The 19,479-nt window shown below is 39.1% G+C and overlaps 1 protein-coding gene across 4 annotated transcripts in view; it reads right to left on the bottom strand.

Moving 5' to 3' along the window:
* Positions 1-19,219, bottom strand: part of LOC117408606 (protein Jade-1-like) — a 41,180-nt gene extending 21,961 nt beyond the window's left edge. The window contains exons 1-6 of one of the 4 annotated variants that reach the window (XM_059004760.1): positions 19,084-19,219; positions 9,843-9,919; positions 8,717-8,802; positions 6,196-6,353; positions 3,437-3,627; positions 228-439 (exon numbers count right to left, since the gene is read on the bottom strand). In XM_059004760.1, coding sequence (XP_058860743.1) covers positions 228-439; positions 3,437-3,627; positions 6,196-6,353; positions 8,717-8,802; positions 9,843-9,891 — 696 coding nt within the window. In that variant the 5' untranslated portion in view covers positions 9,892-9,919; positions 19,084-19,219. Of the gene's footprint in view, positions 1-227; positions 440-3,436; positions 3,628-6,195; positions 6,354-8,716; positions 8,803-9,842; positions 9,920-18,253; positions 18,871-19,001 lie in introns of those variants that run through there. The other 3 variants (XM_059004764.1, XM_059004765.1, XM_034013737.3) reach the window with 3 other exon arrangements.
* Between the last annotated feature and the right edge of the window lie 260 nt (positions 19,220-19,479).

Raw genomic sequence — 19,479 nt, 5'->3', positions numbered from 1 at the left:
CAAGCTGCTTATCAAAATAAGTGTAGCATAATTAGGTCTAGTATAGCATATCTCATCTGATGTAGTCTCCATGATTGGCGTAGTGATGGAATGTCAGCTTAAACTTGTTCCATTTCACACACTACAGAAATGAAATATTTTACGACAATGGAGAGATTGGATTGGTTGTAAACAGCAAATCCAAACAGTTACTGTACTGAATAACTTTCTACTGCTTGCTGGCATACCTGGTGTACACAAATGTTGCATTTGTCACAGAAGACCATTTCGTTCCCGTCTTCCCCATCAGGTGACTGGCAGACATCGCAAACAACATCTTCGTCGTACTCGATGCCCAGTCCCTCCTCAGTCTCCATGGCGTGGTTCATGTTGTCATAACAACACCTCTCAAATTCTTCCATGACCCTTTCCATGGTGAGTTCATCCACTTCTGGCAAACCTGCAGAATTCAATCCAATACAACATGCTCTCCTTGGGTATATTTAATTTGCTATCCACATCAATTCACCATTATTACAAGAGCACACTACTCAGAAATAAGATCTCATTTACCCTCCTGAAACACTCCATGTACTCAGCAACCAGGGTTACTACACAAAATGTATCTACATAATTGGGTTTCTAAATGATTCAGCAAAGAGGACAGAGCGGACGGGCCTGTTGTGGATCCTATACTGAGGACTGAAAACTTTGATAATTGAAAGTTTTGTTGCCGAGTTTGATCCAATGTAGGACTGAAGCCTTTGTTGCAGAGAGGAGAGTTTTTGTACTGAACACTTCAACAGACTGAGTTTCCAAAACAGCGGACCAAAAGTCTAAGCTTCAAGGAACTGTTGAGTATAATTCCAGTTGCATTTTCCTTTCATGGAACTAAATTAATTAATTGTAACACATTCAAATATAATTGAACTGTTAATTATTTAGTTTGCACACTTTGGGTGTGAAATAACTTTTACTGAAACTTGATGAAGTAACTATAAGTAATCTTCCTCATATTGTTGTATGAAGAATTTCTTTAAAAGTAAACTTGCCATATACTTAATCTATATACCATTAATAAGCTTAATGTGATATATTCTAAGATTGTCTGCATCATCTCAGTTGAGGCTGTGTGATTGGATGTGTGTGTGTGTGTGGGCAAGCTACTACGTCACAGCCTATCGAGTGCTGCTGGCGTGTGAGGAGACAGGCGGTGTCATATTTCAATTGCCTGCTAGTCAAGTTAAGGCAGTGAGAGTTTTTGAATTGCGTTTTGTGCTTAGATTAAGATATTTACTTTCAGACTTTTCTGATTTCTGTTTATTATTTGTGTTCTTAATAAAATACTACTATTGATTAACCATTTTATGCGCATTAGCAAAACTGGTAAGAATTTTTCTTGTTTTCAAAATCTTTTGGTTCTTTGTTTTTTTTTTATTTCAGGACGAGCAGGTATTTCAAAGGCAACATAGAATTAAAAACAGCTGTTTCTTCTGGGTATTCACTTCCTGTGCTAACTAGGAATTTGGGTCCAGCGGTACATTCAGTGACCTTCAGCACACAAATTGATAAGACTGTAGGAACAATTCAATATGTAATATGTAATAACTACTAACAATATTTAATTGACGTGTTACAAACTTCGGTCTGCCACAAGTCCTAAACAGGCACCCAAAACTGCAATTGTTTAAATGTACATACTTCCTAAAAATGAACACTAAAAGTTATGCAATGCCGTGGTTAGGGTTGGCGCTGCAGTTTTCGGTACAGCCTCATTCATTATCTCCCTCCTTACAGCGCTGGTCCTCACTCACAGCGTTTTTCAGCAAGCAATTACATGAAGTTATGTAAGAGTCTGACTGAAGTCTCGGTCCCAGCTGTGATCAAAGTAACCAGAGCCGTGGGCAACCCCCTTCATGCTGAGTGCCCAAGTTAACACAGAAATAAACGCTGGAAGAGCTGTGGATTCTTGTGCAATGCTTTTACTGGAATGCAGGCAACTTATGGCTGCATTGTATATAAATAGGGGGGGGGGGTTCTTTTAGCTTTAAAAGAGGGAAGCCAGAGTGCAAGAAAAACAAACTACAAAAAAAAGAGAAAACAAAAATGACTGTTGAAGGAGTGATTTGAATCTAGATTTGATTACTTTTGTAATAGGAAAGGGTGAAGAGTTGTGCCATTTTAAATGTTCAAGGAATAAAGCCCATTATAACACACCCTTAACATTTTATACTAATGTAAATTGAAGCAAAGAGCACTGATCTACAGTGCCTATAGAAAGTCTACACCCCCTTTCAAAATGTTCACCTTTTGTTGCCTTATAGCCTGGAATTAAAATGCATTAAAATAGTTTGTTTTTTTTCATTTATCTACACATCCTACCCCACAACTTCCAAGTGAAAAAAATATTCTAGAAATTTGTAGAAAATGAATTAAAAATGTCCACCCCCCTTGTAATAGCAATCCTAAATTAGCTCAGGTGTACCCAATTGCCTTCAAAATCACACACCAAGTTAAGTGGCCTCCACCCGTGTTAAATTGTAGTGATTCACATGATTCCAGGATAAATTCAGCAGTTCCTGTATGTTCCCTCTGCTGGGTAGTGCATTTCAAAGCAAAGACTCAACCATGAGCACCAAGGCGCTTTCAAAAGAACTCTGGGACAAAGTTGTTGACAGGCACAGATCAGGGGATGCGTATACTGTGAAGCATGGTGGTGGCAGCATCATGTTATGGGGATGTTTCTCATCGGCAGGGACTGGGGCACTTGTCAGGATAGAAGGGAAAATGAATGGAGCAAAGTACAGAGAAGTCCTTAAGGAAAACCTGCTGCCCTCTGCAAAAAAGCTGAAACTGGGACGGAAATTCACCTTTGAGCATGACAACGACCCAAAGCACACAGCCAAAGCTACACTGGAGTGGCTAAGGAACAAAAAAGGTAAATGTCCTTGAGTGGCCCAGTCAGAGCCCCGACCTAAATCCAATCGAAAATTTGTGGCATGGCTTGAAGATTGCTGTCCATCAGCGCTCCCCAAGGAACATGACAGAGCTTTGTAAAGAAGAATGGTCAAATATTGCCAAATCTAGGTGTGCAAAGTTGGTAGAGACCTATCCCAACAGACTCACAGCTGTAATTGCTGCCAAAGGTGCTTCCACCAAGTATTAACTCAGGGGGGTGGAGACTTATCCAATTATGATCTTTCAGTTTTGTATTTTTAATATATAATTTTTTCTCAATAAAAACTTTTTTTCCCCTTAACAGTGTGGAGTATGATGTGTAGATAAGTGGAAAAAAAATCCTCATTTAAATGCATGAAACAGCGAGGCACTGACACAACAAAATGTGAAAAATGTTCAAGGGGGTGTAGACTTTCTATAGGCACTGTATATACTATTATTACTAGCAGTAACTAATCCATATACAAATAATAAGAATAATAATAATAAAGCATCATACCCATTTCCCTGAATTCTTCATTGATGACCTCCAGCCAGGCTACGTCTGTTTCATTCAGGTCGTAGCGACACATGCTGTCAGCCAGGGTACAGATGTCTACGTACCCCAGTTCCGGTGGCTCAGAACCAGAGGAGCGTATTAACTTCCTCGATCTAGTAAACATGATTGCCTTGTCCTTCTCAGCCACACTTCTAGAAAAAAAAAAGAACAGAATCAACAAGCAAGTTAGTACCATTGATCCCCAGCAAAATTAAGAGCTAGCAATATGATGCTAGACCTCAATGACCTACATCCACCACACACACATATTGTAGCCCTCAAATCATGTGTCAATATAGGTTAGTTTAATTTCCTGTGTAAGTATTATAAATAAACTACAGTAGTAAAAACAATACTGACTCAAAGAAATTAATTTTTTATTCACTGAGTTTCTGTGATGGAACTTAAGAAAATCAAACCTTGTATTGCCCTGTAAAACCTATAAGTCGCCTTGAATAAAGGTATCTGACAAATAAACAAATAATAATAATAACAATAACTCAAACTGTACTGTCCATGCAGCTGTAACTTCTGAGATTGAAGGCTTTGAAACTGTGGCAGCAGAATCTTTCCAGTCTTTGTCAGTAAAGGGTTAACATTTCCTCTAATACCAACGATCGAACTTCACCTAGAGAATCACAGATTACACCTATGTGACGAGTACAAAGGCAACATCTCAAAGCATTAGGTCTTTGATATCTGCAAATCAAAAAGTCACGACTTCAAAATGGCGGCCATCTTAAGTCAGGGGTCCAAGTGAAGTGTGTTGCTATATTATGCCCGTAGAGTTATCGCATCACTGAAATGGAGAGGACAGTCGTAGAAGGTGCGATGACAGGTTGACCAGCTTGTACAAGCTTCCCTTAAGGCGACGTGCAATTATCATGCCATGAGATGTTACTGATCACAATTATGCAGGTGGAGGCTGTCTTCTCTAGCAGTAGCCACAGGGCTAACCTACCGATATAGAATACTTTTAAAATCAGTCAATAATCAAAACAGACCCCACCATGTGTAAGTAACAAACTTATTAAAAGCGAGGAATATAAATAACTAGTGCTGGGAAAAATATCCGAATGAACATTTTTTTTACACGTATTCACAAGGAAAAAAAATAATGTCTGTGTCCGTCAGAAATGATTTGTATCTGTGTGAGATTTTAGATATATCGTCGTGGAGGCCGGCGGTGGGATTTACTCTGCTGGAGTCGTTGCTCGCTTTCTCTTGCTTGTCACCTGCTTGCCACACAAACTTTTTTCAGAAGGAACTAATGGAAGGTTTTGAACTGCAACTGCAATCAAGTCAGCTGCATTAAATGTCATTTTTAATTCTCTGAATGTTCTGTTTTTTCTCAACAGTTACTTGCAGTAGCGCATTCCTCTGGCTACTACTGGTGTCAGGGAAGGTGTACACTTCCAATTATTTCTATGCTTTCTGCTTTCACGGTTCTTCAAATGGTCAGTTCCGCTGCAACAGCTGACCCTGCTATTGTACTGCTCTTAGTACAAAACTAAAATGTCTTGAATTGTTCTGCCAGCTTTTTTGGCTGAAGAGATATAACTAGGGAAGCTGCTGCCCAATTCATCAAACTCCTGATGGTCAACACTAACCAAATCTGTTGTATATGGGATAAAGTAGATGTGGCTGCTAAAGAAGATGCTACAGACAGGGGGGAAAAAAAAAACTGTTTGTAGATAGGCACGCTACGATTTGACTGGCGAAAGACAACAGTTCACAAAGAAAACTTGTTTCAGCTTGATACACAGTAACCTTTTTTTTTTTTTTTTTAGCTAATTTTCAAGTTTTATGTAAATAGTTTTTTTTTTCCTGGGCTTTCACTTTTTATGTACAGTGTGAAATTATTGTTTTTGGTTACTTTCCAAAATGCTTGGGGGGTTCTTTGTCACAATAGTGGTAACTCAACAGACAGTACTTGCACACTTAGATTCCTTCTTTCCTTTCTTTCAGCAAAGAAATCCTTATGGTCACGGGCACATTCTTCTGGGTTTTTTGTTGTCTAGGTATTTATTTACATTTTGCCACAATTTGCAATTCTTATATACTCTAATATAACTTTAAATCCTACGAACAAGCCTTTAAATGTAATTGTAATCTCGTTTTAAATCTTGCAGACGGTCTCCAATAGAAATGTAGAATGTGCTGTCACTGGGTGGGTTTAAAGTACTCACAGCGAATCAATGATAGATACGAGTCAGCTAGTTGTTTTTAATGGGGCAGGGGTGAAGTCAACATTAATTAAATAACCATTTCCAGTGTTTCAGCCTTGGGTGCATTTGCATTTTTGTTTTTTTGTTATTCTTGTTCTGAATTTCTTGAATGCAACTGTTCATTTAGAGGTCAATTTTTACAGAACTGTACTCACACACATTTGGTCATCATCAGTCCTGTTTCAAGAAACTGGGGTTCCTGTATTTCATTTTCTGCTGGTTTTAATACAGCACCTCTGGAGGCTTCCAGACATTTGTATTCGATCACTTGATATCAGTGATATGCCGGCATTTATTTATTTATTTTTAATTTACAGACTGATGTCATAGCGCATTATTGACGTTTTAAAGGGAGAGGCAGCAATTTTGAAGTTACAGATGCCAACAGCGCTAAACCATAAAAAAAAGTTTTGTCGCATTTGCGACCATTTTTGTCATTGAAAACTACAATTCCCCCCCTCTGCGTAATGGCGGACGTAGTCTGCTGCGTACCTGAGGACGGGCACTGGAATGGACTCGTGGCTGACTGGCACTTGGACTCCCTTCTCCCACTCCTGCCTCCAGGGGTCTGCCAGGATGTAGTACTCGACTGGGTTCAGCTGGCAGGAATCATGCACCTTCATAGCAGTGATCAAATCTGTTCTGAACACCTGTAACAAGAGACAGACAGTTGATATATGCACTGTTCAACAGCAGGAGGGTAAACCATGGTGTAACAGCATGCAACCAGAGGTTGTACCCATGGTGGCAGAAGTTAAATACATGGCTTCCCTTATTTATTCACCCAGACCCGCAGGCGCCCTATCAGCCACAGGGGTCGCTGGTGCACGGTGAATCGTGGATTACACTGCCAACCAAATCCCTACCTACCCGGGCGGCACTCGGCCAATTGTGCACCGCCCCCTAGGAAACCCCGGTCACGGTCGGCAATGACATAGCCTGGATTCGAACCTGCGATCTCCAGGCTAGAGTCCTGCATCGGTTCGGGTACCCACAGGGGCCGCGGGTGAACCGCAAAAGCGGGTCGGGTTCAGGTCGGAATTTAACTTTTTCTCGGTTTGCGGTTTGGGTCCGAGTCAATAAAAAATAATTTTCGGGTCTGAATTTGAATCGCCAAAAACATTTTCTGTCCTTTCAGCGTACTCGTCTGTAACCCTTTGCCAAATAACGTATTAGAAGGTAAATGTACCGGTATTTTCAGCGCTAAAGCAGGAAGCGATTAGGGAGGAGTCAGCTGACTAAGCATTGTTCTCGCTTGTTTGATACGTCGCAAGATCTTTTTATCACATCTGCTTGGTGGTATTAAAAATGTTTGTGAATGAGGTGAAACAAAAGATAGCGCAGGGTTTATATCATGTAGTGGATAACAGTTCGAAAGGTAAATCAGAAGTGTGGAATTATTTTGGAATCACAGTGAATTAAAATAATGAACGTGTGACTGGATCTGTTCTTTGTAAAAACCTGTCATTATGTTTTTATGAACACCAGCCACAAAACTGGTACATAATCTCTGCAAAAGCACAGGTGTAGCTCCCTTTCAACTGATGGCATGAAAGGAATAGACAGGTATTTTATAGTAAAGTAAGTAGAGATAGTTAATATGTTACAATGTTAAAATATATCCAGACCACTAGAGAAAGCTACCATGCTGTATAGCATATTGCGTAAACTCAATCTGTGGAGAATGGTAGAGATATCTGTGTGTGAATGTGAGAGCGTGAGAGAGTCAGTTGACGCAGGCAGTAGGTAAAGGACAAACACTTGCGGGTTTGGGTCGGGTTGCATGTCTATTAAAGCGGGTCGGTCGGGTTGCAGGTAAGAAGATGGTGTTGCAGCGGGTTGCGGGTCCGGGTCGGAAGCGGGTCGTAAAAATCGGACCCACGCAGGACTCTACTCCAGGCTACAGATTCCTGCAGTCTGTTACTAAATGGGGCTAACCAGTGCCACACTGTTACTGCAAGATAATATCTCAAAGATGCCTACCGTTCATCACCTCATGCTTGGCATGCATTTCCCTGGCGATGGGGATATACTGTAGTGGAGGCAACCTTAAATCCATATTTGACACTATCTAAGGACACTTGTCCATCTGTCAAACTCACATTACATGCATGTGGATGTCGGTCACTTTATTTTCTTTGGAACACCTGTAAAGTAAGAAAATGTCCATGCTCGTGTCTCAGATGCGCTCCAAAGGATTTTCAAGAAGGATGAAAATTTGCTGCAAAAAGGCAGGGGTAATAATCCATCTGTTGCTTGACTTTTGGCCCGTCCTTATTATTTAAATGTCAACATTATTGTTTCCAAGAATAACACTTCATGTGAGGAAACTTTATTCTGACTATGGAGCGCTCGGACTGTTAATGAGTGGGGGACTGGATAATCTCTACAATGAAAGATACTAACAGACATTACTTAAGAGAAGCACATGCTTATTTTGCAGGCCCGCTGGGAAGTTTTTGATTTTAAATGCCTATTCCTTTCAAAGGAACACGTCATTTATTTAACCAACACATATTTTATGGCTTTAAAGATCCAGTATCATAGTTTAAACTTCATAGTGTTGTACTTTTTATAAAAAAATATAAAAATATGTTTTAATAGTGTTTAAAAATAAAATTCATTCATCCCAGATGACCCTGTTGCATGTGACTGTATCCTAGCAACCAGAGAAGTGTCTAAAAGTTTGGGGGAACTCTCGATTGACAAGAATAGGTGCATCAACTGGCTTTTATCATGCTGCACCGTGCTATTACCTGAGTAGAAAAAACAAAGACGCTAATTCCATAGCTGCAGCCAAAAATGAAAACATACCACCAAAGCTTCAGGAGTTGCCCAATGCATTTCACAATGCATAAAAAGTACTGGAAGTTTTTTCAGGTGATCTGGGAATATATGAAACAGCACAGCAAAGGTACAGGTATTGTTATACCTTATATGGACCTGATACTGGCTCTTTAACACAATTATTTTTGAAAGTTATACAAAAAGAACAGGCTATTGCAGAACTAACCTCAGATGGTTTTCTATCTTCATGTCTGGACCAGGAGTTCCTCCTGTGTTGAGATTTGGAATGCTGCGACCAGGAGGTAGAATGACCTGCACAATAAGAGAGCACGGTTCTTTACTCTGATGCAGTATGTATAAATGCTAAAAAATATACACATTCAGAGTAGAAAATGTACAGTACACTCAATCCATCTATAAAACACAATAGTCAAAGCTGCTGGCAAAGGAATGAAAACTGGGTGACTCATGCCATCGCCTATGAGCAACCCAGCTCCATTTTGATAACTGCTCCTGCCAGCATCCCCCAAAACAGCGGAAATCCTTTAAATGGCCGACATAGTATTTATCACATGCACCATCTTAGTACAGTCTAATGAAATTATTAAATTGCTTTCCATTGAGAGTCATTTCCATTTTGTGAATCATAGGCTTTGCAGTATTACATTTGATAACATATAATGTACAAACAAACACATGCATTACATTTAAACCTCTTTAAAGAAAATACAAAAACCTAATCTAGGGACTTCGAGCCAAAACGTTTTTTTGGGGTTTTTTTTTTAGGCATAAAGGTTTCACGTGACAGAATTGTACAGAAGAAAACATTTCTGAAGTAACCTCAAAACCACACAAGTGTCAGAGTGATCCATTTGTTGTTCTTCAGGTATCAGGTGTGAATGAATCTACTGAAGGTGTGCTCATTCACTCTGCTGAGTCTGATTAGCTTATTACATTATACAGAAAACATGAAATGGAGCACTCAGTCTCAAGTTCTTATTGCAGTGATGGACCAATTCCCAGGTGTTCTTATTGCAACACACCTGTCCCACTCTTACACGATATAACACGTAACTAACAATAAATGATCAGACAGAGCCTTTATCGATTACTTTTCTTTATCAAGGTGATAAAAATAAAAAATGATAAAAAAATAAAACAATAATAATAATTAAAAAAAAAAAAAAAAAAATCGATAACAGTACCAAATTTCTTCTTCATATCTATGAATACTGTAAACAGGTGGACTGTCCTTTTATTTTACTGGCCGGTAGCACAGAAATGTAACGATTCTAAGTGCACTTCAGAGAGAAAAATGAAAAATATCTGAAAACAATGCTAGGAACACTTACTGCCGTTGTCAGAGTCCTCACTGCTGCTGGGAAGCCGGCTTCGCTTCATGGTCTTCTTCAGGTTACAAACAGGCAATCTACAGGAAAAAAAAGGGGGGTGGTGGTGAACATCAACAGCAACAGTAACACACGGCTGGTTCTCACTCCTTCGATCCTGTATGATGCAGAGGTGGTACTTGAAACCTGTAGCACAAGTAACAACTAACAAGTACTGCATGAGGCTAAAGGCACACAACAAGAGCATTGCTTAGGCTGCAATTTTTAGAACTCTTCAACAGAATGTTTCTAGAGATTTTGTTGAAATGGAGTGGATCTTGAAATAGCAAAAACAAGCAATACACAGAATTAACCACCTTGAACATCAGAGACTCATGACTGTCTGCTGCACTTACCTGCAGCTGTAAACATGTACCGTACCAACCGTAGAATTGTGTCTTTAAATTATGAACAAAATAACAACAGAATTCTGTGTTTAGGCCTTAAGTGCACTCTGCCATGCGGATACCTGAAAACCCACAGAGCTGGGATTTTTTTTTTTTTTAACACGGGCTTAGAACGTCACAGCTTTCTTAAATACCATCTGTTGCCAATTTCAACTGAGGAATCTATTAGCATCTGTCATCCTCTTACATTTTACAACAAATACATCACTGCTGTAAAAACAGTTCAAGGATTAGAAGACGACAATCAGAAACATCAATAATGCAAAGATCAGTGCCATAGGGCATCCTGTTAAGGACAAGAGGGCAGAAGTGCATCGCTCACAACACCTTACCAAGGGCCTGTGCGGGAGGTGTAACAGGAACTCCAGGTGTTACCAAGCAATCATCTTTACAACATTCCTGCTCAGAAAGTATTGTAATAACGATGACAGGCTTGTTTGCACAAGCAATTATTGAGCTTTTCACCAGATCTCATTCCTGCTGGGAGCAGAAGCCATAACTGCACCGTGCAACACTGCCCACTGCTTGAGCACGGATGAGGAGCACTGCACCCACTTCACAACCTTGTCTGACTCCCATGAGACACTTCCTTCTTCTGTTCATGTCTCAGTAAGAACGGTTCGTAAGGCACGCTTGTCCCTTCCAGACAACAACAGGGTTCTCACCAATTGGGCAGCAGTGTGGAGTAGTGGTTAGGGCTCTGGACTCCTGACCGGAGGGTTGTGGGTTCAATCCCCAGTGGGGGACACTGCTGTTGTACCCTTGAGCAAGGTACTTTACCTAGATTGCTCCAGTAAAAACCCAACTGTATAAATGGGTAATTGTATGTAAAAATAATGTGATATATGTATAATGTGAAATAATGTATAATGTGATATCTTGTAACAATTGTAAGTCGCCCTGGATAAGGGTGTCTGCTAAGAAATAAATAATAATATATTATTTGGATGGATTTGTAAAAAATATTGCACAGGAGTCCAGAAACGTAATTACACTGATACTAATATGTATAAGTGTAATAGATAATTAATGTTTCATACCGTTGTGATACATGGGTATGTGAAAATGAAACTGTGGTACCATTCTTCCAATGGCTCCTGTACCACTGTGTAGCTAGCTGCCCTTGTCTTTCCATACAGTAAAGCTCACCTCCTATAGGTAATGTAATCCCCTAACACATCCACAGGTTTCATCTTGCTAAGTACTACTTGAGAAATGGAAACAATCTCTTTTCACAGTGGGTTCTGGCTCAACAAGAACAGAGCTTGTATTTGATCACGACAACACTGTGGTATGCAGCTCTTTTGTTACGAGGTCAATACCATATACATAAGACCGTAGACCGGCACAACACATACTAAAACATTACTACATGCAAATCAGCAACTGACACGAAACGCTTGAGATGCAACAATTATTTGATTATCGATTGCCATGGCTTTTATTCTGCAAGCCTTAATAAAACATTAATTGATCAACAAATCTCCCAGAAGCCTAACTTGGAACCTCACACCTCATGTGCAGTGGAGAGTAGTGGTTAGGGCTCTGGACTCTTGACTGGAGGGTCGTGGGTTCAATCCCCAGTGGGGGACACTGCTGCTGTACCCTTGAGCAAGGTACTTTACCTAGATTGCTCCAGTAAAAACCCAACTGTATAAATGGGTAATTGTATGTAAAAATAATGTGATATATTGTAACAATTGTAAGTCACCCTGGATAAGGGCGTCTGCTAAGAAATAAATAATAATAATACTAATCTTACATTGCTAGCACAAGCATGCTTTCAGTTCGGTATTCAAAGTTTTTTTTTTTTGCTTCTTGTTTTTGAAAGTGTTCTCAATGCATCGATTACAGCAGGGCTTCCGAAAGGTGGCCCGCAACACAGCCTGGGTGGGCCGCGGGAGCAATGGCATTCTATGCATTTCTTTCTATTAATAGTGAAAAGCAGGGGCCGACAGCAGCTGTAACTGTAGAAAAATTAAAGTGTAGCAAGGCAGTATCGGCAGACTGTCAATCAAGCAGAAATTCACAAATCGGAGCTAAAAGATTGCCTACCTGTAGGCGGGATGTAGAGCGAGAGCTCTGACAATAGGGCAGTGTTAAGGTCATGTGATCGCTCTGCTGGCAGCTGTAAGAAGTGTGTTCAGTATTAATAAAATTACACTATGTCAAATCTGCTTCCAAAGAATATGTTTTGCAAAGTATAAAGAACAAAAAAGGCAGCTACAGGAGTTTGAATGCATTTGTACCATGGACTCAGTTTTGAGATGCTGGAATGGGTTTTGTAGAAACATTTTCATACTAACCTTTGTACTTGATAACATTCATTTACAAATTCAATTGATGCCTATGGCAAATATGGTTTTGTGACTAATTAGCTATTAACATTTAAAATATTGACTACTTTTGATGTATGTTTCAATATTAACTAAATCAAGTTACTAATCAAACTGATAAATCTTGTTACATACGGGTAATTGATTTATTAAAATGTTCGGATGTACTGCTATTCTAGGGGGGGAGAGGAGGGGGAGGGGGGGGATGTTGCAAGCCAATTGAATGTGATTTTGGAAGTTGTATTTGGTTGCACAGAGTAGTGGCTAAAAAAGTAACTTGTGCAAGGCTCTCGTTTCCTTCTGTAATGTGCGCATTCGTCTTTTTTGTGCATGACAGTTCAGCGCAAGAGGTAACGGCTGTAGGTTTTAGTTATACAGTGTTCAGAAATTAGGATTTAAGAGTTTAAGAGACATGCACTTCTTTCTTGTTTGATGACCAAGAAAAATAACTGCATTTCTAAAATGTTCAATTATACAAAGGTACCTAATTTAAACGTCTGACAGAAACGTCTGTTTAGTTTTCGCAATTTATTTTATTTACTAAAATTAAAGTGTTTCAAAAAATTTTATTTTCACTCAGTGCATATTCTATGTGATTTCCATCTTTCACAATATTTATTCAAACGAATAAAGGACAGTTTAGATTAGGTTTATTTATAATGTTACAGGTTTAATTTGTTAGTTTTTAATTTCACATTTTACCAAGGAGTGCTAATAGTGGGCCGCAGCTGAACAGGTGGGCTTCAAGTAAAAAAGTTTGGGAACCCCTGGATTACAGCTCTGATGAGGACCTGTCCGATCGATTAGGAATGGTTGGTTTGTAATCCCCCACCCCCCCCCCAAAAAAAACATGATGCTAGTGTGATATGATGAACTGTCCATGATCCAGAACATTCCACCAGCGTGCTTTCAAATACAGACTGCGGTATCACTTTAAATGGCTACTACTGTGTACATAAAATGTACATATTCAGGGGTGTGCTATTTTTTAACAAAAACTTCTTGTCCAAGGGACAAAATGCTAGAAAAATCTACCTCCCCATCGCACAAAACACACACACAAAAGTAGAATATAACTTGTAGGATTTTGGTTTACTTTAACACAGTCAATCAATTAGTGGGGGTGGATCTAGCCTTGTAGCTTGACTGGTTCACTAAATTCTTCAAGGTACACAAAAGGTTCCCTGTGACCCCACCTCACCTCAACAAATGTATAACATACTTTAAGGAAATGTTCCTTTCAGTGCAGTTTGGGACACATTTGCTAGTAAATGTAAGTAACATACAGTATTAAGAGTATGTATGTTTGTGTGTCGGTGCTAGACTTCTGCAATTCAGTTTTCAGAAACGCTCGTGGCTCTCTAGAAATGTACCTGGAGTTTTTTCTAGAAACAGAACGAACATAGGAAGAATAAATAAATAAAAAACTTGCTGTCCCGTGCGTAGGGCTATATGAATTGCACACCCCTGCATATTGGATAACTTCACAGAAAAACAAGGTTCATGCATCAGATTATTGCATCAATTGGAGAATATTTTTAAGACAAATTCTTTAGAATGATTGCTCCTAAATGGAAAGCCCTATTCAAATAGTAATTTAATATAGCCTGGTCACCAGGCTCACGCAATTGTGTCTCGATGCAGACTCATTTCTTGAAAGCATACTTCATTCAAAAGTGGAGCTTTTCCTTTATAAATGTATTAATTCATGTTGTTATTTCAAAGCCCAAGCAACACTAGCATTTTTAGTACTGAACAGGAAACACCATATAATACTGATACAATGCGGACCCAGAATGAATAAGATATTTTTAAATGTTGCTGACTACAGTATTACTGAAGTAACAGAAACAAATAGAAAATACTCCATGGTAGTTCCACTAATGAGGAGAGCCATCACTGAGAGAGAATGAACCACAGCACACAATATTCATGCACAAACAAAAGGTCAATGCCAGATCTCATAAATAATATTAATCAATGCACATGTAACACTGGACGCAAACCAGCAACCACTGGCATTGCAAGTGAGCATTTTAAGTTATAAATTATTTAAATAAAATCACTGCAACACAACAACTCTCTACTACTGTACAAAGGCAGCAAATGAGGTGCATTCAGGGCAGCAGCGTGGAGTAGTGGTTAAGGCTCTGGACTCTTGACCGGAGGGTCGTGGGTTCAATCCCAGGTAGGGGACACTGCTGCTGTACCCTTGAGCAAGGTACTTTACCTAGATTGCTCCAGTAAAAACCCAACTGTATAAATGGGTAATTGTATGTAAAAAATAATGTGTAAAAAATAATGTAATTGTATGTGAAAATAATGTGATATCTTGTAACAATAGCAAGTCGCCCTGGATAAGGGCGTCTGCTAAGAAATAAATATTAATAATAAATTCAACTTCTCTCCATTAATCGCTGCTAGTGACACTGTGTAAATGAAAGTCAATAGATCAATACAAGCAAATCCTTCAGGATCCTCTCTTTGAATACATTTGCCACTATAAGTTTACAGTGCATGGAATTCAATTCAGCACCTGTGTACTGAAAGAGACGATGAGAAAGCACAGCGCTTAATAAATGAATGCACTGAATCTGAAAAATGCCATCAAGCACTCAATGAATATGCTGGTCTAGACTGTGCAGTACACGAATTCCAGACACAAGTGGTTACGTGTTTTGTTTTGTTTTTTTAACAGCGCAAGTCTACAATTCATGAAACATCAGGGAATAATAAAAGAACATCACACAATACCATTTAAGCTTCACCAGCTGTACAGTAACAGGATCATTAGATTAGCCCTCAGCTGATTACTGTCAGAACCCTGCCAGTCCAAAACAGTAAAAAGATCACAAATCCAGTCCAAGTTCATTGCCTACAGTAGTGCTCCCTCATTATTTAGAAGTCACAATATTAACATTGAGGGTGGTAGACTAGTGTGCTTGCACAATGAAATATACTCATACACAGCTTCACTATGAATCAACCACATTGTGAATTATACAAACTGTGCCAAATCGAGGGAGCGCCAGCTTGTGATTGTTTGGCTATAGTCTATATCCATGAAACCTTTCTCTGACAATCCAAAAATGGGAAGGTTGGGGGTGTCTTTTAATGGATGCTTCTCAATCACCTTTGAATACACATAAAGAAACTCCAGAAAGCAGTGGGCAGAAGATACCACCTCACGATCTCCCCAAGACCATGCAATAGCAGTAAAACAGGATACTCAGCAGAGGGTTTGACAGAAGTGTGCCCTGAGGGTAAGAAGACTGTACAACAGCAGAAAGTCTCATTCACAGCTTTTCCTCACTCACTTTGAACGGACAGATATGTTATAGCTTAGAGGGATGTAAATAAGACTCCTATTGCACAGGAATGTCTGTATGTGGAATGGAATGCAGAATTAAATAATATGATTTATGCAGTATGCAATTAAAGGCAAGGCACATGCTGAAATGAATGTGCAGTTATGACATTACAGTAGATAATGTAGAATAAAAAATATTAAATATGACCAATATAACAGGGATAATAATGTGAATCTGTGGATGCTTCGCTTTAACTGCTTTGCCAAAAGGCATTCAATTGAATTCTCATTTAAAACAATGAAATCAGCCATAGCACACACACCATTGCCTCCACCATTCATCACATTTCTAAAGCAGACCATCAAATGTTCATAGCCACCTGTATGTATTGCCTCTATATATCATCAAATTACAACAATTCTTAAAACAAAATCAGGTAATGAGGAAAGCACCCCTGTTTATTTAATTTAGTAGTCGCCAATTGATTTTACCCTGTTTTTCTCCCAATTTGAAATTGTATAGGCTCAGCTCACCGCCACCACCCCCGCGCTGACTCGGGAGTGGTGAAGACGAACACACGCTGTCCTCCGAAACGTGTGCCGTCAGCCGACCGTTTCTTTTCACTCTGCAGGCCCGCCATGCAGTCAACCCAGAGCTACAGCGTCGGAGGACAACGCAGCTCTCAGGCAAGCCCGCAGGCGCCCGGCCAGTCTACAGGGGTCGCTGGTACACGGTGAGCCGAAGACACCCTGGCCGACCTAAACTGTTATTAGGGTATAGCCTTGCTTTTCCAACTGATATGATTATACTCAAGCAAAAGAAGTGTTTTATATTCAAAACATGGCAAAGCTTGATCAATTCTAGTGAAGGCAAGCAAATGAAAATCCTACATTGTGTTGAGGTGCAGTCGGCTACATATTGCCTTTGGGTTTGAAATCTTGAAAATGAATTGCTAAGCCCCAATACTACAGTGTCACAGAAACCCCATAAAAACAATTGGTGTCTGCTATTGTACAGCCTTCTGTGGACCAGATGTTATCACAAAGCAGAACTTACTGACTGCCAAGTGTGTTTACATGCCAAAGGTAATGCCGAGGCAAGTTTCCTCCACCCTTAAAAATCAAACTCCATCACTTGCTCAGTTTGGTACAGGCAAACAGGCTTCCTATACTGCACCTATTTTTTTTAATTTCAACACTCACCTTTGACTTATATTATTCTTTTAAAATACAGCAATCTCTTTACAGATTATGTTTGCACAGTTTTATCCATCCACACATCGCAGTGCTAACTTTCCAGGTTCACTGTCAATGATGAGCACAGATTTATGTGGAAATGAGCACACCATGCAGCTGTTCTGTCGAACAATAAGAAGATACTTAAATCAATCTCGGCCGTGTGGTGTTTCCAGACAAGCAATAAGGGTACTCACAACCCAAATCTGATAGATTCAAATGTGAAGAAGCAAAACCGCTGCAATACCACCAAAGAAATCTAAACAGCTAGACCAAGTTATTCCTGGATTCCAGGAAAGCCCTTTGCAATTACACTTATCCGTTTTTTTGTTTTGTTTTGTTTTTTATTACCACATGTCAAATAAAATAGCAATTATCAATTCGGGTTTTTACAGTAAAACCTGACATTACTACTGCAGACAATCTAGAAACGCTACCGCCTACACACGACTACATTGATCAAACGCCACCTGGTGGTTAAAAACAAATGATGCCTCTACTGTGTAACACTTATTTAGAAATCCAAATAACAAAATCAATTTACCGATTTATCACAAACATATAACGCAGAAAAGTGATAGACACAATAATTTCAAACATTACAACATAAAAAAATACTTAGAGGAACATCACAAATATATGTCTTGTTTTATAAAAACGAACCACTCTCCAGTCAGTTAATTAATTGTATTATTTTCCATCTAAACTTTTTTTTATTAGAAAAACATTCCCTCGGGTCCTTAATTTCGTGCAAATACGTGAATAATCAAACCGAGCGTTTTCAGCCGATTGTACAAACTACCGGTAGCTATGCACAACATTGCACCTGCTGTTACTGAATAGTTTAGCCACACCTCCCTCACATTTCAAACTAGCCATTCCAAAAAATGCAACACATTTTTCCGTTGTTCCCAAAAACTCACATACATTTATTTATACCCACAGATTTAAAACGAAACTGCTTCAGATTATAATTTTAAACCATTAACCGCGTCATCATTGTTGTTGTTGTTTTCTTCAGATCAAATTCATTATTATTTAAACTTATTTAAATCTTAGAAATTACACATTTCTTACTTTGATTACCTGTCCTTCGGTGTGCAAACTTGCAGCATCTGCTTTATCCATCATCCGTAATTTTCCAACCCTTACTATTTACTGAAACAAATACACTTAGTTACACAGGCGTACACGTGTCCATCGCAGTACGTTAGCTAAGAAGTATGGTTTGGGGGTACAGAGGATGTAATTAATACGTAGGTGTACATGACCGAGTACAACTTTGCCGCTGAACTGCACCATGACTGCTCAAACATCCCACTTTGTTACGCCCTGACATGGATATTTATTCAGACATGTGCTGACACACATTCGGCAACGCCAACAGCGTCATCTCAGACTGGAAAACCTATACCCTGTCTGCTCGCGTAGAAAATTCTGACAAGTTTACATCTCTGAACTTTATACCTAAATCGTGACCTTGCACCATAACGAAGTAGCTGCACCTACTATATATATATATATATATTCCAGTTTGTCCGGTTTAAAATTGTACTAGACTAGTGATAACATAATCCAAAGTACCTATATATAACCGTAACGTAAAAAATCAGTTATTGTGGAACAACTATCAACAAAACTTCATTTTTACCCTGTCGTTTAAAAATACACGTAACTTTTCTGACAGAAAATATTTTACACTCCATGATCAAGCGGTTGCTGTTATCTCACAACTGAATCTTTGGCGCCATATTAATGACGTCTCATATTATTTCAACCAGGCAGCGACCTTCGGCATTAAAAAAAAAAATGCTCTAACCTCCCAAACTCTTACCAAAGGGAATACAACGCAGCGATCCGTGTATAAGCGCCGTTTCTGCTAAATCCAATAAAATAAATGAGAAATGTGACAGTACCTACAGAAATGGCTGGTCGTGGCGGTGGAGTTTCTATATAAGAAATGGTGCTACGTTTATCAGTTCATGCAGCAGCAGACTGTAGCTCTCCTTCATACACAAACACTGTCTGACTGACGTTCTCACTTGTTATGGAGGAAGGACTCTGCGAATTAAACTCATTTTTGTGTCACTACGGCCACAAGGGGGGGCACTTTTTTGCAAATATTGTAGCAAATGTACAGTATGTTCAATATTGTTACGTTAACTCATTCAGAACAGGGTAAAGTCTGTACAATATATATATATATATATATATATATATATATATATATATATATATATATATATATATATATATTCTATTAATCTGGGTTCAATAATAATGTATGTATTGTATTGTATTGTAACCTCCCT

This window comes from Acipenser ruthenus, chromosome 2 (assembly GCF_902713425.1).
Source record: "Acipenser ruthenus chromosome 2, fAciRut3.2 maternal haplotype, whole genome shotgun sequence".
Taxonomy (NCBI): Eukaryota; Metazoa; Chordata; class Actinopteri; order Acipenseriformes; family Acipenseridae; genus Acipenser; species Acipenser ruthenus.
Note: the sequence above shows the minus strand (reverse complement) of the source record. Positions and strands in the feature narration are given on the sequence as shown.